Genomic DNA, 24529 nt, shown 5'->3' on the forward strand with positions numbered 1-24529 from the left:
GAACTGAGAAGTGGTCTGTGGTCCCCACCTGCAGAACCACTCCTTTATTGGGGGTGTCTTGCTAATTGCCTATAATTTTCACCTGGTGTCTATTCCATTTGCACAACAGCATGTGAAATGTATTGTCAATCAGTGTTGCTTCCTAAGTGGACAGTTTGATTTCACAGAAGTGTAATTGACTTGGAGTTACATTGTGTTGTTTACGTGTTCCCTTTATTTTTTTGAGCAGGGTATATATATATATATATATATATATATATATATATATATATATACACACACACACACACACACACACACACACACACACACACACACACACACACACACACACACACACACACATATATATATATATATATGTGTGTGTGTGTGTGTGTGTGTGTATGTGTGTGTGTGTGTGTGTGTGTGTACCAGTCAAAGGTTTGGACACACCTACTCATTCCATGGCTTTTCTTTATTTTTGACTATTTTCTACATTGTAGAAAAGAAGGAGGTGAAGCTGGTTGAGAGAATGCCAAAAGTGTGCAAAGATGTCATCAAGGCAAAGTGTGGCTACTTTGAAGAATCTCAAAGATAAAATATATTTTCATTTGTTTAATACTTTTTTGTTTACTACATGATATGTGTTATTTCATAGTTTTGATGTCTTCACTATTATTCTACAAATAAAAATAGTACAAATAAAGAAAAGCCCAGGAATGACTAGATGTGTACACATTTTTGACTGGTACTGTATATTAAGGCTGACCCCATTTAGTCGACTGGTCGATTGTTTGGTCGATAGGCTGTTAGCAGCTCAAGATTTTTTTAGTTGAGCTGTGGAAAATATATACAAATAATTTATGGCACACGAGACACCTGTCTGATTCACGCCTATCTGAGTGGACAAATCCATTGCGGAGGCTGCGGGGATGGCACACCAATATCACCAGTAGTACATTTACCTTCCCATCATTTCTATTCTACAATGTTTGTTTGGTTATGTCAATTTCTGTTAATGGATTCAATATACAGTATTATTATTACAGTCTTACTGTTGTCATAGTAGGAGTGGACACGTTGTTTGCAGAGCACACAACCTTTTTCTTGTGAGAATAAAGTTTTATTTCATTCCATTTACAAGTTGTCAATTCTTTCATTGTCTTTTCTTCTAAGCATATATTACGCATAGAAGTATGCCTAGGCTACCTGACCTGCACACAAATGTAGACCTATAGATGTGCCCGTTTGGCAAGCTGATGCTATTTCTGATTGCCTTAACTCACCATCACTGTGGAGCCTCTGAAGGTCATTTTTTCTTCGCCTCAAACAGCAAGGAAACAAAGTCTGTTTTTACATCCATTGAGAACGACAATTGTTACTCAACGTAGCCTATTTGAAAAATATTTCCAGCTCTCTCCTTTTCGATAACAACAGCATGAAAGGGGGAAAAAATGTCATGCTCTGATGAAATAAAATGGGTCTACCTGATTACTTCTTATCCCTTGTACAAATAACCTATAGTTGTCTCTGTCTGACTGGAGCTCACTGGCGCAGGAAACTCTTAAAGGCCCCAGAATATTTTATACAATGTGGCAAGCACCAGCTTGGGACTGGACCTAGTTGATAGTTGATACAATGTTTTAAGTTCCTTGCAGACAGCCCATGCATAGCCAATGTGATTTCTAGGAAAATAATTTTGATCAGGATATTTTCTACCTGGGGCTGCATCGTTTTTATTTGTTGGCTTTTTGGAGGCTATTTTTACATATTGTCAATGACAATAGAAGTTACCTTTAGATTTGTATCATTTTCAGAGAATTTTGATTAAAATTTCACATTTACATTTTAGTAGACACTCTTATCCAGAGCATACATTTTCATACTTTTTTTTATACTGGTCCCCCGTGGGAATTGAACCCACAACCCTGTCATTGCAATCGCCATGCTTTACCAACTGAGCGACACAGGAGCACGTGACATTGATTTTGAGATACAGTATGAAGACTTTTTTCTAAATTAAATGAAACTGTTCAATGAAAATGTGCATTTGAAAATCCGCAGGTCAGTAGAAATGGTACAGATAACTTGGCTTTTCCAAATGGAAAAGATTACCGGTGGTGTAGCCTATTAACGGCAACTTCAGGAGAGTTTGGTCGAGAACATGTTTTTTTTTCTTCTGGTTAAGCTATATTGATCTCTGGCTCCCTCTTTAGAAATGTATGTATCTTAATTTTTAATCGCAGTGCTTAAAGCATCAGATAAGCTCAGTAGCCTACATATAGTTAATTTTATTCAAGCATAGCGTGTGTCTATAAATGGAAAAATACCCATTTTAAAATTTCCACCAATCGGTTGGTCGAAAGAACAGATTACTTTTGGTCGCCCAAGATTTATTTTAGTCGGGAACAGCCCTAAAATATATATGTGTGTGTGTGTGTGTGTACACACACACATACATACATACATACATACATACATACATACAGTGGGGCAAAAAAGTATTTTGTCAGCCACCAATTGTGCAAGTTCTCCCAGAAGTTAAAAAGATGAGAGAGGCCACACAGACTTTCAACTCCCTCCAAAGATTTTCTATGGGGTTGAGATCTGGAGACTGGCTAGGCCACTCCAGGACCTTGAAATGCTTCTTCAATGCCCTTGCTGATGGAAGGAGGTTTTCACTCAATCTCACGATACATGGCCCCATTCATTCTTTCCTTTACACGGATCAGTCGTCCTGGTCTCTTTGCAGAAAAACAGCCCTAAAGCATGATGTTTCCACCCCCATGCTTCACAGTATGTATGGTGTTCTTTGGATGCGACACGACGAGTTGAGTTTTTACCAAAACGTTCTATTTTGGTTTCATCTGACCATATGACATTCTCCCAATCTTATTCTGGATCATCAAAATGCTCTCTAGCAAATTTACCAACACATCCAACAAAACATTGATATTTTGGGTCCATGGCCAGGAAACTCGCCAGACCTTAATCCCATTGAGAATTTGTGGTCAATCCTCAAGAGGCGGATGGACAAACAAAACCCCACAAATTCTGACAAACTCCAAGCATTGATTATGCAAGAATGGGCTGCCATCAGTCAGGATGTGGCCCAGAAGTTAATTGACAGCATGCCAGGGCAGATTGCAAAGGTCTTGTAAAAGAAGGGTCGACACTGCAAATATTGACTCTTTGCATCAACTTCATGTAATTGTCAATAAAAGCCTTTGATACTTATGAAATGCTTGTAATTATACTTCAGTGTTGCATAGTAACATCTGACAAAAATATCTAAAGACACTGAAGCAGCAAACTTTGGAAATTAATATTTGTATCATTCTCAAAACGTTTGGCTGTGTGTGTGTGTGTGTGTGTGTGTATCCTCGTTATTATTATTTTATTGTGTTACTATTTATTTTTTCTCTTTTTTTACTTTTTAACTGCATGGTTGGAAAATAACTCTTAAGTAAGCATCACAATAAAGTCTACAGCTGTTGTATTCGACGCATGTTACATAACATTTGATTTGAGTATTGCATCGTCATGTTGCGAGGTATAGGCTAGATACATTCTGGTGCATTCTCTGGGGACTGTACAAACTGTATCTCTCTCTCCTGTGAGTTGTGTTGCATAGACACTTGTGCTTGAAGGATGAAAATATTCATTTGATTGCTCCTCAGTGAATCTCACTTAGACACTCGTGTTTGAAGTTCAAGGAACAATATATTAGATTTTCCTCTCAGTGAAAGACTTTTTCAAACTTGTGAAATCCTATTGGACTCGGTGAAGTCCTATTGGACCAGAGGTGAAATACTATTGGACTCGAGGTGAAGTCCTATTGGACTCGAGGTGAAGTCCTATTGGACTCGAGGTGAAACCCTATTGGACTGGACTCGAGGTGAAACCCTATTGGACTGGACTCGAGGTGAAACCCTTTTGGACTGGACTCGAGGTGAAACCCTTTTGGACTCGAGGCATAATCCTTTTGGACTCGAGGTGAAGTCCTATTGGACTCGAGGTGAAGTCCTATTGGACTCGAGGTGAAGTCCTATTGGACTCGAGGTAAGGTCCTATTGGACTCGAGGTGAAACCCTATTGGACTGGACTCGAGGTGAAACCCTATTGGACTGGACTCGAGGTGAAACCCTTTTGGACTGGACTCGAGGTGAAACCCTTTTGGACTCGAGGCATAATCCTTTTGGACTCGAGGTGAAGTCCTATTGGACTCGAGGTGAAGTCCTATTGGACTCGAGGTGAAGTCCTATTGGACTCGAGGTAAGGTCCTATTGGACTCGAGGTGAGGTCCTATTGGACTTGAGGTGAAATCCTATTGGACTGGACTCGAGGTGAAACCCTATTGGACTCGAGGTGAAACCCTATTGGACTCGAGGTGAAATACTATTGGACTCGATGTGAAACCCTATTGGACTAGACTCGAGGTGAAACCCTATTGGACTCGAGGTGAAGTCCCATTGGACTCGAGGTGAAGTCCCATTGGACTCGAGGTGAAGTCCCATTGGACTCGAGGTGAAGTCCTATTGGACTCGAGGTGAAGTCCTATTGAACTCGAGGTGAAGTCCTATTGGACTAAACTAGAGGTGAAACCCTATTGGACTGGACTCGAGGTGAAACCCTATTGGACTGGACTCGAGGTGAAACCCTTTTGGACTGGACTCGAGGTGAAACCCTTTTGGACTGGACTCGAGGTGAAACCCTTTTGGACTCGAGGCATAATCCTTTTGGACTCGAGGCGTAATCCTATTGGACTCGAGGCGAAATCCTATTGGACTCGAGGTGAAATCCTATTGGACTCGAGGTGAAGTCCTATTGGACTCGAGGTGAAGTCCTATTGGACTCGAGGTGAAACCCTATTGGACTAGACTCGAGGTGAAACCCTATTGGACACGAGGTGAAGTCCTATTGGACTCGAGGTGAAGTCCTATTGGACTCGAGGTAAGGTCCTATTGGACTCGAGGTGAGGTCCTATTGGACTTGAGGTGAAATCCTATTGGACTGGACTCGAGGTGAAACCCTATTGGACTCGAGGTGAAACCCTATTGGACTCGAGGTGAAATACTATTGGACTCGATGTGAAACCCTATTGGACTAGACTCGAGGTGAAACCCTATTGGACTCGAGGTGAAGTCCCATTGGACTCGAGGTGAAGTCCCATTGGACTCGAGGTGAAGTCCCATTGGACTCGAGGTGAAGTCCTATTGGACTCGAGGTGAAGTCCTATTGAACTCGAGGTGAAGTCCTATTGGACTAAACTAGAGGTGAAACCCTATTGGACTGGACTCGAGGTGAAACCCTATTGGACTGGACTCGAGGTGAAACCCTTTTGGACTGGACTCGAGGTGAAACCCTTTTGGACTGGACTCGAGGTGAAACCCTATTGGACTGGACTCGAGGTGATGTCCTATTGGACTCGAGGTGATGTCCTATTGGACTCGAGGTGAAACCCTATTGGACTAGACTCGAGGTGAAACCCTATTGGACTAGACTCGAGGTGAAACCCTATTGGACTAGACTAGAGGTGAAACCCTATTGGACTAGACTAGAGGTGAAACCCTATTAAACTAGAGGTGAGCGGACCTTGTGCGGAACCGATACATTATATTGGTTAGAATGTTAAAGCCTGAACAGATACGGCAAATTGATCAGAATGTTAAAGCCTGAACAGATACGGCATATTGATTAGAATGTTAAAGCCTGAACAGATACGGCATATTGATCAGAATGTTAAAGCCTGAACAGATACGGTATATTGATCAGAATGTTAAAGCCTGAACAGATACGGCATATTGATCAGAATGTTAAAGCCTGAACAGATACGGCATATTGATCAGAATGTTAAAGCCTGAACAGATACGGTATATTGATCAGAATGTTAAAGCCTGAACAGATACGGCATATTGATTAGAATGTTAAAGCCTGAACAGATACGGCATATTGATCAGAATGTTAAAGCCTGAACAGATACGGCATATTGATCAGAATGTTAAAGCCTGAACAGATACGGCATATTGATCAGAATGTTAAAGCCTGAACAGATACGGCATATTGATCAGAATGTTAAAGCCTGAATAGATACGGCATATTGATCAGAATGTTAAAGCCTGAACAGATAAAACATATTGATCAGGATGTTAAAGCCTGAACAGTTAAAACATATTGATCAGGATGTTAAAGCCTGAACAGATAAAACATATTTATCAGAATGTTAAAGCCTCCTGGGTTAGGATGAGGTGATTATTTGACCTGAGTGCGTCTTCAAGCTCTTCATACAGTATTGTCCTCCAAACACAGCCTGACTCCAGGGATCAGCAACACACTCTATACTGTACTGTACAGTGAGAGAGCGAGAGGGATACTGAATAATTTACTCTCCAGGAGAGATAAAAACATACAGCAGAAAACGGGGAGACCTCCTCTGACTAGAATAATTTGTCATGTTCCGCCTAAAGCAGAGTTATTACCCGGGCCAGTTAGACTTGCAAGCTGACTGTAGGTGTATTATTTATGCAGAATGTTATGAAAATGATTAGTCAGCTAAAAATGACTTGTTGTCATATAATGAAAGATGCCAGAGCACAAGGTGGGTGGCACTATCAAAATGAACTGATAGAGATAGAAGAATAGAATGACTGCCTACAGTTTCCTTTGTGCTGTATCACAGAGGAGAGATCTGGGTTTGCTGTGGTCTGATCCTGCACTGCTGTATTCCTGCTCTGTAGCAGAACTGTTGCTGAGGCTGGGCTAAGACTGGGCTGGACTTGGGCTGCAGCTTGCAGTGTTTGCTGGGAGTAGGCTGCTGCTGAGGCCGTTCCTCTCAGGTGGTAGGTAACCTAATATGGCTCCAGGCCTTTCTCTCTGATGTGAAATATTGCTCCTTTATTCCAACACATCCCACAGCAGATTTCCCAGGGAACGCTTCAAAAGACAGCAGAGGAAGACAGCATGAAAGCTGCAAATGAAACAGGCGAGGGTCCCCTTGGTGCAGAGGGAAATGTGCTGTAAAAAACGTTGGATGGGATCCAGAGAGTTGGAACAATTTTTTTTGTTCTATAGTCAGTCCCTCGCCTTTGGCTGTGCCTCTGTGTTTTTATGTCCTGCACCAGCCTGCCCTGGCCGTAGACACATCCCAATACCTCTCCTCTTTCAAAGCTGCACAGGAACACAGCACGGCCAACAGGAAAAAACACTAGCTACAACATCTTTCATGTTCAGGCAGAACAATGCAGGGGTCCAGTGTCAGTAGTGGTGGAGTGGGCGGTCAAGCACGGTTTCCTAGTGTAAGCACACACTGAGGAAGAGCACACACGTACACTGAGGAAGAGCACGCACTTACACTGCGGAAGAGCACACACTAAGGAAGAGGAAGAGCGCACACTGAGGAAGAGGAAGAGCACACACTGAGGAAGAGCACACACTTACACTGAGGAGATACTTTTCAGAAATCGAATATCTGTACTATATAGCAATGAGGACATTAGGCTTATTCAGTTTAGTTAAATCTTCTTGAGTACATGCTTTGAAGTGAACCTACAGCCACCGGCTTTCTCTAAACATCCCAGCCCCTGCCTTCGTTTCCAGAGAGCAGTGAGTTCTGTGAGTGATGCCCAGAATGGACGGCTCTGTGTAGGCGGCACTTTCATGGCTGTCTGAGTGTCACAGAGGAGTGAACCTCTGAGTGAAGCTTCCCTCCTACACACACAAACACACCACTGAGATGGCAGGGACACATGGTCAATGGAGAGCTTGCTCCCTAAGGCTTTAAAGTCTGCCTCTGACACGCTCCTAACATCATTCTATGACAGTCACTATTATAGAAAAACTATGGTACGGGTCATTTCAATAAAACTGTGCCCTTAGCTAGTACTGAAATGACTCAGTCAATTAATCATAGGTAATACGTAATACATGTCATTTGAAAATGTCAAAGTTAATTCCTAGTCCTGTGCATGTCAGTTTGAGGGTTTGAGTTTCAGGCATATCCTCTGCATAGTGTAATTAACAGACAGGCTGGTCTGTCAGTAAGACATCTTCGATTTCAGCCCTAAGCAACTCTGATCCCACAGCCACCTCTTGTCCTGAACTCAGCATCCTCTTTACACTATCTGCTATGAATAGGAAAGAACCACAAATAACCTAACAAATGAAAAGTGCCTGATAGAGATGTAATACACCGTTTTATCCTCAAATCTACGTAAAGAAGGGCCTCCTAGTGGAGCTACTAACATGTCTGTCTCAACGGGCTGCAGACATTGTACCATCCTCACACAGACGTATTGCTCATGAACCTACCATAAATAGCTGAGGATTACCTTATCAAGAATGTTGTGTGAGCAGCACGTCCATATAAACTGGCAGTAAACTGATTAGGCATAGCTACCTCTGTGATGAATGATACTCTCACAACCACTTGTAAACACAAGCAGACCCATTTGTTCTTGACTTGATCACACAAACAGACCCATTTGTTCTTGACTTGATCACTCCTCAGCCCCCAATGTCAGAGAGCATTTTGTCAGTTTATTTATTATTAAAGTACTATTGAACAAGGCTCTGGAGATTCTACAGCTGGTAATTGGGTTATATTGACTTCAGGAGCAGTGAACCTATACAGTAACTTGTCTGAATCTGACATCAGGAGATGGGAGGAGCTGTGTTACGCCTCAGTACTTCATTTGTAATTAATGTCATTATTTGTTTACCCAGCCCCTCGGGAATACTATGTTTTTTATCGAAGGGGACGTTTATTAAATTATAGAATGGCACATTAATTGATACATTTCCTCTGTTCTAATAAACCTTATTAGAAAGAGAAAGCCCCTTTGGCCTTCTTGGAACATAGATTTCCCATAATCCCCCTTCCTGCTGAAGTTTCCAGGCGGTTTGCCATTTACGCTCACTACAATCTGTGTAACAGTGTGACCTGTGCATTCCATAACTGCCTCAGATTCCTGCTTTATCCTAAGGGAGCAACCACCTAGGTGCCCTTAAACTGTAATGGAATGCTCTATGAGTAGCGGTACTCGAGGCCAGATATTGGGAGAGCCTGGTTAAATTTGAGCCAGTTTTCTTCAGCAGGAAAAGAATCCTGCAGCAACAGGAAATGTGAATTATTATGTGGATTATATATTTTTTTTTGTAGAGGTTGATGCATTTTTTTGTTAGGGCAAATCAAGTCTGACATTTTAAAGTGGAATTACAAACTTTAGAAGCCTTTTTAAACCTTGAATACGCTATACGTTTGCATTTCCTGCTCGGAAGGAAAATTATCATCAACAAAAGAGAGCTCAAATTAAGATACTACATCTGTAGATAAGAGAAACTGGTTGATTTTCATGTTATGCCAGTGAACTGGAACGGATTGTATTTCTTACAAAAACAGTAACAATGTGATGATGTCATGAGGAAATGTGAGGTGTAATTTGGAAAGCATGGGTGGTCTCTGCTGAGTGAGTGAGTTATCTAATGGATGTAAATATGATGAAGTTTTTGTCTGGAGGTCAGGACACCTCGTGTGTGTGTGTGTGTGTGTGTGTAGGGGTGTGTAGGGGTGTGTGTGTGTGTGTGTGTGCGTGTGTGTGTGTGTGTGTAGGGGTTTGTGTGTGTGTATGTGAGAGAGGGAGCGAGAGAGAGAAAGATAGATAAAGAGAGATATGGATATTTGATCATGAGAAAGCTTGTCTGCTGTAGCTCTGGTATCTCTGCTCTGGGTCTTTGTGTTGGAGGTTATGCGGAGGTGGAAAAGTTATTTGTCGTATAACATGTCCTCTTATGAAACAAGACATGCCAGCCCCAGGGACAGTGTCAGATAAAGTGTTACTTGAGTGGCTGCTACAAAAAAGTACTGCCTGTTAACATAGCTGTAATTGCATTGGCTGTGACAGGTCGTGTGGCAGGAAGTTGTCGTTTCCTCTCTGAGAACCCATCCCTTAAGTTAACCCTGGCTCCCTTTAATGCAGATCCACTACAGAGGTATGGTGGTGGTGGTGAGATACTAGCATGACCGCTCATGTCTATGTCATTGATTTCCTTCTGTGCTGCTTCCCCTGCAGGACAGAGTCCCGGGGCATGTCCAAGCCACCGCCACCGGTCAGTCAGAGGCCTCCCAGAATGGTCAGCCAGACTTCCAAGGCAGTGACCTCATCAACAGTGGACGCCACCTCAGGGTCAAAGGTGAGAAAACATCTCTCTTTTATGAGCATGCGTTGTTTACTCAGTCAAATCAAATCAAATCAAATGTATTTATATAGCCCTTCGTACATCAGCTGATATCTCAAAGTGCTGTACAGAAACCCAGCCTAAAACCCCAAACAGCAAGCAATGCAGGTGTAGAAGCACGAAGAACTCAGTGTGTTTCATTTATTTGGATCTATCCCACACCAGTGTTTCAGCAATTAGGTCCAGTGATTGCAGTGTAAAGCGTTTGAATTGATATTGTTTCTAAGGGTACTGGGAGACTGTTAATTCTCATGCTGGAGAATTGGTATCATCTCCTCCAGAACACTCTCATTATGATTAATGGCTGTAGACTGTAATAGGTTAGTGATTTTCTTCAAGCCCAGTGAAACTCAATTAAACCTCCACAGTGGTTGGCCATGGATTCACTATGTGCATATAAAAGGCTTTACTCAAATGGTTTAGTAAAGGAACTGTATTAGAAGATGAAACGGCTGCTATTGGATGTTTTGAAGGCACAGGTGGGGAAGTGACACTCCATAGAATGCCCATGTCCCCTTCTTATAAGGATCATACTTCCACAGAGGGCAGATGAGGGCAGTGAGGCTGTCTTCCAGACCCTGTGGTCTCCTCTGCTCTGCCACTGACATGGCTATGGTCTATCTTCAGGACATTGGCAGTTCAGTACTCACATGACACCCAGCTTCCCATCTGTAAAGTGATTTAGTGGCTCTTCCTAGACCCTTCTCAGGCCACATACACCTGACTGTCTCCAGCTTCCAGAAAAAGCCTGCCAGCCTCCTCTCTTCTTCCCCCATGGCCCAGCTCTCCCAGGCTGAGAGGGGTGGCCATGCTGGGTGGCATGACAGGGCTACCTGCCAACTCACTATCGCCTCTCCAGTCTGACTGACGGGTGTTGACGTTAGTGAGTGTTGAGGCAGCACACGCCTGCCTGCCTGGCTAGCTGTAAAATAACCTCCTGGCTGTCTCAGTAATGCTTCAGGCCTGTGAGTGAGAGACAGCATTGTGTCAGCATCATATGAGCTGTCTGAAACCAATCAATCCCGAGTCAACCTATCAACACAATCATAGTAACACAACACTCTTCAGCTACACACAGCACCCAAACACATGCACTGACTTGACTGGGACTCTAAGCACTGCAGTAGGCGTATAAGTATTCCTATAGAACAGTGCCTCTACGGTTGTGAAAGTAGCTCTCCTAAGATTGTTGTACCTGTATTAGAAGCAGCACCTCATCAGACCTCATGTCAACGTGTTGTCTGCTATCAGAGGTGCCAGTCATTTCAAGCAGAGTGGCAGACCGGGCATTATTGATGACCACTTGCTCATTCTCAATGGTAAGCAGAGTATAGATTTGCTTTAAAATTCACTATCTATGTATACAATAAGGGGAACGTTGAGTTTCCAATCACAGTACAGTGAATATGTGACTACACAATGATTTCTAATATCTGCTAAACTTAAATAAGGCTGTTCTCTTGACGGTTCTCCTGACAAACGCTGTGTAGATTTCCTAATGCCCTGCATGTTTGGCTGGCCGTACCGTAGTTTCAGTAATTAGTGCATGTTTTTGCCAGCGGTGGAGGAGGAAATGGCATATAATGATCCCCTGCAATGGAAACTTAACTCAACTGTTGCTAGGGTGCAATCTGATTTGGCTCAGTTGAACATTCATCTGAAATCATCTGTGAGATTCAGAGGAGGGAGAAAACCAGCGGGCCTTGAAAGAATGCTACTGTGCCTCATCAAATCTTAATGTATGATTATAATACTGTATTCCCATTTGGGTGAAGTGTGCTTGTGTCACACCCTGACCTTAGTTATCTTTGTTTTCTTTATTATTTTGGTTAGGTCAGGGTGTGACAAGGGTGGTTGGTTTAGTTTTTGTATGTCTAGGTGTTGTTGTCCTGTCTAGGTGTTTTTGTATATCTATGGGGTGTTATTATGTCTAGGTATATGTAGGTCTATGGTGGCCTGAATTGGTTCCCAATCATAGACAGCTGTTAATCGTTGTCTCTGATTGGGGATCCTATTTAGGTTGCCATTTACCATGTTGGTTTTGTGGGTTATTGTCTATGTGTAGTTGCATGTCAGCACTCGGTTTAGCATAGCTTCACGTTCGTTTTGTTGTTTTGTTAGTTTAAGTGTTCTTCGTTAATTAAAGCAGAATGTATTCTTATCACACTGCGCCTTGGTCTCATCATTACGACGAACGTGACAGCTTGCTTGTCATATGAAGTGCTGAAATTAGAAGGTTAAAGCTAAATCAAATGAGAAAAAGAGAGAAACACAAAGGAGAAAGTTAATAACTAAAATGACTAAAATGTTTTTCTTAATCTAATCATCAAACATACAGTAACACCTAATGTTCTCTATAAACATGTGACTGAATGGTCATACAGTAACACCTAATGATCTCTATAAACATGGGACTGAATGGTCATACAGAAACACCTAATGATCTCTATAAAGACAACTTCCGGCGCCGACAGAGATGGCCGCCTCGCTTCGTGTTCCTAGGAAACTATGCAGTTTTTTGTTTTTTTACGTGTTATTTCTTACATTAGTACCCCAGGTCATCTTAGGTTTCATTACATACAGTCGAGAAGAACTACTGAATATAAGATCAGCATCAACTCACCATCAGTACGACCAAGAATATGTTTTTCGCGACGCGGATCCTGTGTTCTGCCTTACAAACAGGACAACGGAGTGGATCCTATGCAGCGACCCAAAAAAACGACTCCGAAAGAGAGGGAAACGAGGCGGTCTTCTGGTCAGACTCCGGAGACGGGCACAGCGCGCACCACTCCCTAGCATTCTTCTTGCCAATGTCCAGTCTCTTGACAACAAGGTTGATGAAATCCGAGCAAGGGTAGCATTCCAGAGGGACATCAGAGACTGTAACGTCCTTTGCTTCACGGAAACGTGGCTTACTGGAGAGACGCAATCCGAAGCGGTGCAGCCAACAGGTTTCTCCACGCATCGCGCAGACAGGAAAAAACATCTTTCTGGTAAAAAGAGGGGCGGGGGCGTATGCCTTATGACTAACGTGACATGGTGCGATGAAAGAAACATACAGGAACTCAAATCCTTCTGTTCACCTGATTTAGAATTCCTCACAATCAAATGTAGACCGCATTATCTACCAAGAGAATTCTCTTCGATTATAATCACAGCCGTATATATCCCCCCCCAAGCAGACACATCGATGGCTCTGAACGAACTTTATTTAACTCTCTGCAAACTGGAAACAATTTATCCGGAGGCTGCATTCATTGTAGCTGGGGATTTTAACAAGGCTAATCTGAAAACAAGACTCCCCAAATTTTATCAGCATATCGATTGCGCAACCAGGGGAGGAAAGACCTTGGACCATTGTTACTCTAACTTCCGCGACGCATATAAGGCCCTGCCCCGCCCCCCTTTCGGAAAAGCTGACCACGACTCCATTTTGTTGATCCCTGCCTACAGACAGAAACTAAAACAAGAGGCTCCCACGCTGAGGTCTGTCCAACGCTGGTCCGACCAAGCTGACTCCACACTCCAAGACTGCTTCCATCACGTGGACTGGGAGATGTTTCGTATTGCGTCAGATAACAACATTGACGAATACGCTGATTCGGTGTGCGAGTTCATTAGAACGTGCGTTGAAGATGTCGTTCCCATAGCAACGATTAAAACATTCCCTAACCAGAAACCGTGGATTGATGGCAGCATTCGTGTGAAACTGAAAGCGCGAACCACTGCTTTTAATCAGGGCAAGGTGTCTGGTAACATGACCGAATACAAACAGTGCAGCTATTCCCTCCGCAAGGCTATCAAACAAGCTAAGCGCCAGTACAGAGACAAAGTAGAATCTCAATTCAACGGCTCAGACACAAGAGGCATGTGGCAGGGTCTACAGTCAATCACGGACTACAGGAAGAAACCCAGCCCAGTCACGGACCAGGATGTCTTGCTCCCAGGCAGACTAAATAACTTTTTTGCCCGCTTTGAGGACAATACAGTGCCACTGACACGGCCTGCAACGAAAACATGCGGTCTCTCCTTCACTGCAGCCGAGGTGAGTAAGACATTTAAACGTGTTAACCCTCGCAAGGCTGCAGGCCCAGATGGCATCCCCAGCCGCGCCCTCAGAGCATGCGCAGACCAGCTGGCCGGTGTGTTTACGGACATATTCAATCAATCCCTATACCAGTCTGCTGTTCCCACATGCTTCAAGAGGGCCACCATTGTTCCTGTTCCCAAGAAAGCTAAGGTAACTGAGCTAAATGACTACCGCCCCGTAGCACTCACATCCGTCATCATGAAGTGCTTTGAGAGACTAGTCAAGGACCATATCACCTCCACCCTACCTGACACCCTAGACCCACTCCAATTTGCTTACCGCCCAAATAGGTCCACAGACGATGCAATCTCAACCACACTGCACACTGCCCTAACCCATCTGGACAAGAGGAATACCTATGTGAGAATGCTGTTCATCGACTACAGCTCGGCATTCAACACCATAGTACCCTCCAAGCTCGTCATCAAGCTCGAGACCCTGGGTCTCGACCCCGCCCTGTGCAACTGGGTACTGGACTTCCTGATGGGCCGCCCCCAGGTGGTGAGGGTAGGCAACAACATCTCCTCCCCGCTGATCCTCAACACTGGGGCCCCACAAGGTTGCGTTCTGAGCCCTCTCCTGTACTCCCTGTTCACCCACGACTGCGTGGCCACGCACGCCTCCAACTCAATCATCAAGTTTGCGGACGACACAACAGTGGTAGGCTTGATTACCAACAACGATGAGACGGCCTACAGGGAGGAGGTGAGGGCCCTCGGAGTGTGGTGTCAGGAAAACAACCTCACACTCAACGTCAACAAAACTAAGGAGATGATTGTGGACTTCAGGAAACAGCAGAGGGAACACCCCCCTATCCACATCGATGGAACAGTAGTGGAGAGGGTAGCAAGTTTTAAGTTCCTCGGCATACACATCACAGACAAACTGAATTGGTCCACTCACACAGACAGCATCGTGAAGAAGGCGCAGCAGCGCCTCTTCAACCTCAGGAGGCTGAAGAAATTCGGCTTGTCACCAAAAGCACTCACAAACTTCTACAGATGCACAATCGAGAGCATCCTGGCGGGCTGTATCACCGCCTGGTATGGCAACTGCACCGCCCTCAACCGTAAGGCTCTCCAGAGGGTAGTGAGGTCTGCACAACGCATCACCGGGGGCAAACTACCTGCCCTCCAGGACACCTACACCACCCGATGTCACAGGAAGGCCATAAAGATCATCAAGGACATCAACCACCCGAGCCACTGCCTGTTCACCCCGCTATCATCCAGAAGGCGAGGTCAGTACAGGTGCATCAAAGCTGGGACCGAGAGACTGAAAAACAGCTTCTATCTCAAGGCCATCAGACTGTTAAACAGCCACCACTAACACTGAGTGGCTGCTGCCAACACACTGACACTGACTCAACTCCAGCCACTTTAATAATGGGAATTGATGGGAAATGATGTAAATGTATCACTGGCCACTTTAAACAATGCTACCTTATATAAATGTTGCTTACCCTACATTATTCATCTCATACGCATACGTATATACTGTACTCTATATCATCGACGGTATCCTTATGTAATACATGTATCACTAGCCACTTTATACTATACTATGCCACTTTGTTTACATACTCATCTCATTTGTACATACTGTACCCGATACCATCTACTGTATCTTGCCTATGCTGCTCTGTACCATCACTCATTCATATATCCTTATGTACATATTCTTTATCCCCTTACACTGTGTACAAGACAGTAGTTTTGGAATTGTTAGTTAGATTACTTGTTATTACTGCATTGTCGGAACTAGAAGCACAAGCATTTCGCTACACTCGCATTAACATCTGCTAACCATGTGTATGTGACAAATAAAATTTGATTTGATTTGATTTGATTTGATTTGAAACATGGGACTGAATGGTCATACAGTAACACCTAATGATCTCTATAAACATGGGACTGAATGGTCATACAGTAACACCTAATGATCTCTATAAACATGGGACTGAATGGTCATACAGTAACACCTAATGATCTCTATAAACATGGGACTGAATGGTCATACAGTAACACCTAATGATCTCTATAAACATGGGACTGAATGGTCATACAGTAACACCTAATGATCTCTATAAACATGGGACTGAATGGTCATACAGTAACACCTAATGATCTCTATAAACATGGGACTGAATGGTCATACAGTAACACCTAATGATCTCTATAAACATGGGACTGAATGGTCATACAGTAACACCTAATGATCTCTATAAACATGGGACTGAATGGTCATACAGTAACACCTAATGATCTCTATAAACATGGCACTGAATGGTCATATTGTCATGATACATGCACCTGTTTAACCAGCTCCGGTTCCTACTGGTTGTGTCTGTAATACCACATTTCTTTCACACAGCTCCTTACCACTGAGCTCCCTGGGCAGCTAATAGCAGATGTTGTTTGTAAACCAGTATATAAAGGAAACCCCGTTCATAACCAACGTGTTTGTTTTTCCAGCCGCAGGGCTCTAGGAGTAGTGGCAAGGTACACAGCTTCGGCAAGAGGGACCAAGCCATCAAGAGGAACCCCAATATCCCTGTGGTTGTCAGGGGATGGCTCTACAAACAGGTGAGCCCTCCACATCACCCCACCTCAGTCACTGTAGCTACTGTATGGTTCAGAGGAATCTCCATAGTTATGGCTAAGAGTACAACTCAATCACTATAGCTACTGTATGGTTCAGAGGAATCTCCATAGTTATGGCGAGTGTAGCATTTCGCTACACTCACATTAACATCTGCTAACCATGTGTATGTGACAAATAAAATTAGATTTGATTTGATTTGAGTATAACTCAATGACTGTAGCTATAGCTAAGGGCAGTGTGTTGGGGTCTAATGGTAAATTGTCCTCCACTCTAACGGGAGCACACATCTCATGTCGATATTACATCTCTGTCATATTATGTCATGTCATTTACAGTGGCCTTCCACTTAATGCATAATTCAGGCTAAGCAATGATGATAGGCCAGGTCTATGAGCATGTACTACAGTATTAATGACTGTGACCTGGTGGACTCTGGCTGAGTAAACAGAGAACGACAGTCATCATTTCTCATTATGAACCCCTTCTATGGATCTCCATTTACCTAGAGGACGGAGGGAGCATGAGAGAGATGTCTCTTTAGGGGTGAGGTATAAGAGGACGACACCCAGGGTGATTGTCTCCTGTTGACTGATGCCCCCTGGCGAGGCTGGCACGGAGGAGTAACACCCCTGAGGCAGGCCAGAGGGGGTGAGATTTAAGACCCTGACATGGTAACACGTCATCGACTCAGAAGGAGTGTTTAGACAGACAGACAATGGATTGATGGTTGCAGAACACTGATGAATCATTGATAACAGGATTCCGATTAGAGAGAATTAGTTAGACCTACTGGAGCTCCTATCATGGTAGGACATGAACCCTGTTCTGTTCAGGGGGAACACAATTACTGGCTGTATGGATTTTCTAGGAGCTTTCCCTCTCCCTGTAAATGGGTACTTTAGCCTATATTCCTCAGCTATGGTTTTTAATTAGAATGTGCATTAGAAGGTGATGTTGTATTGCTGAGAGGGCTTACATTCCTTGTTGTGTTTCTCCCTCCAGGACAGCTCTGGAATGAGACTGTGGAAGAGGAAGTGGTTTGTGTTGTCTGACTACTGCTTGTTTTATTACAAAGGTGAGTCACACAGGCACATCGGGTAAGGGTTTAATTGAGACTAATTCAAATAGTCGCAGGGTGAATTGATTTGGTTATGAAATCTGAGCCAGTCGTCTTAATTCCAAGTCGTCTGCCTCTTAGTGGAGCTAAACCTTTCAATCAGAGAGACATGACTGCAGTTAGACAAGGTTCTGTTCTGTCACAGGCTATTCTCTCTCCTCTTCTGCCTCTTTCTATCTCTATTTCCCTCTTTCTTTCACCTCTCCACCATTCATCACACTGAGCTAGAGATAAGCCTCCAGTCCTGCTGCCTGCCACCACAGCAGAGCGGCTCCTTGAATCATCCTTATGTCTCTCCAATTACATTTCCCACAGTCACGAATCACCATGCAGGAACATAATGGTGCATTGATGAAGCAGTTATGTCATGCTATTTATAAACTGGTAGAATACTTAAAGTAGTCAAGGCAGTGGGCCAGCGGTGAGGTGTGTGTGGTGGGCTGTTGTGTATTGTGTGATAATGATCACCTGCTCGTGTGTGTGTGTCCCTCTAGACAGCAGAGAGGAGACGGTTTTGGGGAGCATCCCGCTGCCCAGTTATGTCATCGCCCCTGTGGAGCCTGATGACCACATCAGCCGCAAGTATGCCTTCAAGGTAAGACTAGAGGGCCAGGGTGGGAACTAGCTCGTCACCGAGTGGAAAATACTGTTACCAGCTACCTCACAGTCCAACCAAGCTGCATGAATTGAGAAACAGACTGGATATATGAAGGAGGTTTTCAACTGTGAAGGAAATGCTAACTAACAGCCATTAGATAAAGTTGCTACACCATGGTTACAGAGTTAGACAGTCACACAGCCAGGGGCCTGTGTGGGCAAGCCAGACAAAGTGGGCAGTGCTCCCTCTGATTAGTGTCAGACTGGTGGGCTGTTATAACACTCCATTCTCAAGACATCAGTCTGGATCCTTTCTTTAAAAGCACAGAGATTCATCATAAAACCTATACAATCTGGACCGAGACAAGGCGTCCTATGTCGCTTTGACCTGTGAGTTTTCAGTGCAAACCCATTTAATTAACAAGAACACTAAGTGGGAAATGTGACTTCAAACTTACCTGTACCTCTCATCTGCTATTTCATAACACGCATGCACCAAACCCTTGAGGCCTGTAGGTCTCAATAATGGGGAGTTATTCAGGGAGTATCAGCCCCTGTAGGTATCCTATCCTGGTCTGAGGTACAGTATCTGTCCCTTTAAAGGTCTGTTTGGTAGTGGTGTTACTGTGCTGCTCTGCACTCTGGCCCCTGTCCGTCAGTCAGCAGGCCCCTGTCATCACCAGTAAAGCTTTAGGATAGCAGCACTCTGAACCCCTTTCCACAGTCCTCCAAGCCCCTTTCCACAGTCCTCCAAGCCCCTCTCCACAGTCCTCCAAGCCCCTCTCCACAGTCCTCCAAGCCCCTCTCCACAGTCCTCCAAGCCCCTCTCCACAGTCCTCCAAGCCCCTCTCCACAGTCCTCCAAGCCCCTCTCCACAGTCCTCCAAGCCCCTTTCCACAGTCCTCCAAGCCCCTCTCCACAGTCCTCCAAGCCCCTTTCCACAGTCCTCCAAGCCCCTCTCCACAGTCCTCCAAGCCCCTCTCCACAGTCCTCCAAGCCCCTCTCCACAGTCCTCTAAGCCCCTCTCCACAGTCATCCAAGCCCCTCTCCACAGTCCTCCAAGCCCCTTTCCACAGTCCTCCAAGCCCCTCTCCACAGTCCTCCAAGCCCCTTTCCACAGTCCTCCAAGCCCCTTTCCACAGTCCTCCAAGCCCCTCTCCACAGTCCTCCAAGCCCCTCTCCACAGTCCTCCAAGCCCCTCTCCACAGTCCTCCAAGCCCCTTTCCGCAGTCCTCCAAGCCCCTTTCCGCAGTCCTCCAAGCCCCTTTCCGCAGTCCTCCAAGCCCCTTTCCGCAGTCCTCCAAGCCCCTTTCCGCAGTCCTCCAAGCCCCTTTCCGCAGTCCTCCAAGCCCCTCTCCTCTCCTCTCCACACTCCTCCAAGCCCCTCTCCTCCACACCCTCCAAACCCCTCCCAGCCCCTCTCCTTTCCACAGTCCTCCAAGACCCTCGCCTCTCCGCAGTCCTCCAAGCCCCTCTCCTCTCCACACTCCTCCAAGCCCCTCTCCTCTCCACACTCCTCCAAGCCCCTCTCCTCTCCACACTCCTCCAAGCCCCTTTCCACAGTCCTCCAAGCCCCTCTCCTCTCCACACTCCTCTCCACACTCCTCCAATCCCCTCTCCTCTCCACACTCCTCCAAGCCCCTCTCCTCTCCACACTCCTCCAAGCCCCTCTCCTCCACACCCTCCAAACCCCTCCCAGCCCCTCTCCTTTCCACAGTCCTCCAAGACCCTCGCCTCTCCGCAGTCCTCCAAGCCCCTCTCCTCTCCACACTCCTCCAAGCCCCTCTCCTCTCCACACTCCTCCAAGCCCCTCTCCTCTCCACACTCCTCCAAGCCCCTTTCCACAGTCCTCCAAGCCCCTCTCCTCTCCACACTCCTCTCCACACTCCTCCAATCCCCTCTCCTCTCCACACTCCTCCAAGCCCCTCTCCTTTCCACACTCCTCTCCACACTCCTCCAATCCCCTCTCCTCTCCACACTCCTCCAAGCCCCTCTCCTCTCCACACTCCTCCTCTCCACACTCCTCCAATCCCCTCTCCGTGTAAACACTTAATTGGCGTTCCAGCAGTGCATTTAATCTGCGCGGGCCAGAACCAGCACCAGCCGAGCGAGCTTCCCTCTTTAGCTCGAGTGAAGTGAGTTTACAACAACTGTTGTAGGAGTCTTAGAAGTAGTTTACAAACTGTATATGTCCCAACTCAGAATCAAATAGGCTTACCAAAAATAACACAGTTTATTTTAATTGGTGGTTTTCTGCATTTATCAGAGTGCCATCAGGTAGCCTGATTTCAGATGTGTCCATAGAAACAGGATTATTAGGGAAATCCTTCTTGCATTGCATATACAAGTTTTAATCAAACTATTACATTAATCTGACTATCCACAGTAATCACAATATTGTGTACTTGTAACCACACTCGTTGTTGTATTGTTTCTCTCCTCCGTTGGCAGCAGGGAAAGGATGCTCCCTGAGGGTAGTGGGGGGCAATAGACTATTTTTTTTCACATTTCAGTCAGTGTGTGTGACAGACAGAGTAGACAGTAAGATTGGGTTGCTCTGCTGGGTCAGAGTGTTTACAACATCCATCTCCATATCTTTCTCAGTGAGAGCAGAGGACCCTTTATGAATAACAATTCAGGGTGAATTTTTGATGGTGTTCAATTGCAGTCCTTTCATAATGTATCCTTTGTGCTTGACTTTTTGTTCCTCCTGGGTGTGTGTACTGTATGCATGTGTGTGTGTGTGTTTGTGGTGCAGGCCTGGGTATTACTCCTGCAGCTCACATTACATACAATGGAATTTGTATGACGATTGTTGCCGGGGGGGGGGGGGATTAATTCTACATTGAAGCTATTTTCTAGCGTCTTCTCTCTCTCTCTCTCTCTCTCCCTGCCTTTCTCTCTCTCTCTCTCTCTCTCTCTCTCTCTCTCTCTCTCTCTCTCTCTCCTGCCTTTCTCTCCGTCTGCCTTTCTCTCTCTCTCCCCGCCTTTCTCTCCGTCTCTCTCTCTCTCTCCCCGTCTTTCTCTCCGTCTCTCTCTCTCTCTCCCCGCCTTTCTCTCCGTCTCTCTCTCTCTCTCTCTCCATCCGTCTCTCTCTCTGTCTCTCTCTCTCTCTCTCTCTCTCCATCCGCCTCTCTCTCTCTCTCTCTCTCTCTCGATCCGCCTCTCTCTCTCTCTCTCTCTCTCTCTCTCCCTGCCTCTCTCTCTCTCTCGCTCTCTCTCCATACCTTTTTCTCTGTCCGCCTTTCTCTCTCTCTCTCTTGCTCTCTCTTTCTCTCTCTCTCTCTCTCTCTCCCTGCCTTTCTCTCCGTCCGCCTCTCTCTCTCTCTCTCTGCCCGGGGAGGGAATGTATTTCATGGTTAGGTGAGAGGTTCCTGCTCTCAATACTGTTCTGGTAATTATCCAGTGCATGTATTTAAGAGGTCTCTGTTCCTCTCAGCTCTCTCTCTCGCTCTGGGTAATCACATATTCCAGACCAGGATCTTTCATTAGACAGGACCCAAGCTGTTCAGTTAACTGTTAACTGTCTCAACAGAACACTTCAACTGCCTTTTAGATGAAGGATAATTCCAGTCTGCTGTTGTTGTCTTGTTGTTTGTCCACTGCTGTTTGTGGTTGTGATTTGAGAGATCTGTGGTATCTCAATGTTTTGTGAGAATGCAGTTGGGAAGTCATAAGAGTTCATGCAGACAACTACCAGTTAATTACCTATAAACAATGCATGAGGCACTAAAGACCAGAGTTTCCCATCCTAGCCTTACCCCCAGTTCTAGCAGCCTATGGCCAACTATGTTCTCTTCGGCCATTTTCCCTCTCCAGAGTGTGGTGTTGTGGTGTATTGGTGTAGTGTTGTGTTTGCTAGTGTGGGTCTGTATTTTAGTCTGTTTGCTGCTTCTGCTGGTTCTAGCAACAGCATCAATGTTAATCTACACTGAACAAAAATATAAACGCAACATGTAAAGTGTTGGGCCCACGTTTCATGAGCTGAAATAAAAGATCCCGAAAATGTTCATATGCACAAAAAGTTTATTTCTCTAAAATGTTTTGCACAAATTTGTTTATATTCCTGTTAGTGAGCATTTCTCCTTTGCGAAGATAATATATCCACCTGACAGCTGTGGCATATCAATAAACTGATTCAACCGCTTGATCATTACACAGGTGTACCTTGTGCTGGGGACAATAAAAGGCCACTCTATAATGTGCAGTTTCAAATTATGAGGGAACATGCAATTTGCATGCTGACTGCAGGAATGTCAGAGAATTTCATGTTTATTTCTCTACAATAAGTCGCCTCCAATGTCGTCCAACCGACTTCACAACCGCAGACCATGTGTATGGCGTCATGTGGGCGAGCGGTTTGCTGATGCCAACGTTGTGAACAGAGTGCCCCATGGTGGCGGTGGGGTTATGGTATGGACAGGCATAATCTATGGATAATGAACACAATTGCATTTTATTGATGGCAATGTGAATGCACAGAGGTATCGTGACGAGTTCCTGAGGCCCTTTGTCATGCCATTCATCTGCCGCCATCACCTCCTGTTTCAGCTTGATAATGCACAGCCACATGTCGCAAGGATCTGTACACAATTCCTGGAAGTTGAAAATATCCCAGTTATTCCGTGGCCTGCATACTCACCAAATATTTCACCCATTGAGCATGTTTGGGATGCTCTGGATCAATGTGTATGAAAGCATGATCCAACTTCGCACAGCCATTGAAGAGGAGTGGGACAACATTCCACAGGCCACAATCAACAGCCTGATCAACACTATGCGAAGGAGATGTGTCACGCTGCATGAGCCAAATGGGGATCACACCAGAAACTGACTGGTTTTCTGATCCACGCTCCAACTTTAAGGTATCTGTGACCAACAGATGCATATCTGTATTCCCAGTCATGTGAAATCCATAGATTAGGACCTAATGAATTTATTTCAATTGACTGATTTCCTTATATGAACTGTAACTCAGTAAAATCTTTGGAATTGTTGCATGTTGTTTTATATTTTTATTCAGTATAATTCACTCTCTTTGAGTTGATGACTAGCCAGCCGAGAACAGCAGAGAGACACTTCTGTTTTCTGGAGCAAGTCAATGACCTTTACCCTCCTGTTCTGTTTGCTCTTCTCACTGTATTTATCTCTCGTGTGTTCCTATTGGTTGAATGGCCTCCTGTTGTGACCGTGACTGGTGGCCCGAGCGCCGCTCCCCCCGGACTGCCGTCCTGAAACACGCTGGCGGGCCCCTCTTGCATGAATACGTGTTTTATTTTCCTTCATCCCTCTGAGGACCGTCACCTAGCTTCTTCATCCCTGCTCATAGTCTACTTTTCATTTACCAAACCAATAAGAATGCACATTTAGATTAGATTAGGATTTTTCTGCATCAATTACGGATGGATGGACAATGCCAGTGCTTCTCCAAATATTCAGGATGGCTAACTTTACTGAACGTTTGCCTTTGAAGCCAACCTTGGTTCTTGATGTAACTGTGTGTCAAATCTGTTGGACGACATAAAGTTCATATGGAACCACCCATCAGTCAAAGCCTGATACACATCGGTTGTTGTGAGGGTTTAGACCCTGTAGCAGTGGTATTTGGGCCCCGCCTCCTCCATATCAGTCATCAGGACACTGTCATCACCATGTGAACCGTGGGATAGCTGGATCTCACACTGGGCTGGGCCATCCTCCTCTCATCCTCCTCCCATCCATCCCTTTTCCACACTCCTCTCCAGTTTCACTGCCTTTCTTTCTGTTGGCCTCATCACCATCACATTCAACAAACATTCAGTCTATCTAGCCACATGTATTTCAATGTTTCTGTTGTATTGTACAACCAGGCCATATCATTTAGTGCCATGGAACCGGCTCATTGATTACTATGTTTTGTTTTG

At 44.9% G+C, this 24529-nt stretch overlaps 1 protein-coding gene across 4 annotated transcripts in view; it reads left to right on the top strand.

Annotated features, from left to right (window-relative positions):
• Nucleotides 1-24529, top strand: part of LOC139384915 (pleckstrin homology domain-containing family A member 7-like) — a 147613-nt gene that overhangs the window by 79848 nt on the left and 43236 nt on the right. For all 4 annotated transcript variants that reach the window (XM_071129817.1, XM_071129816.1, XM_071129818.1 and 1 more), the window contains 4 exons: nucleotides 10050-10170; nucleotides 16783-16893; nucleotides 17915-17987; nucleotides 18524-18624. In XM_071129817.1, the coding sequence (XP_070985918.1) occupies nucleotides 10050-10170; nucleotides 16783-16893; nucleotides 17915-17987; nucleotides 18524-18624 (406 nt within the window). The remainder of the gene's footprint in view (nucleotides 1-10049; nucleotides 10171-16782; nucleotides 16894-17914; nucleotides 17988-18523; nucleotides 18625-24529) is intronic.

Source organism: Oncorhynchus clarkii, chromosome 26, assembly GCF_045791955.1.
Source record: "Oncorhynchus clarkii lewisi isolate Uvic-CL-2024 chromosome 26, UVic_Ocla_1.0, whole genome shotgun sequence".
Lineage (NCBI taxonomy): Eukaryota > Metazoa > Chordata > Actinopteri > Salmoniformes > Salmonidae > Oncorhynchus > Oncorhynchus clarkii.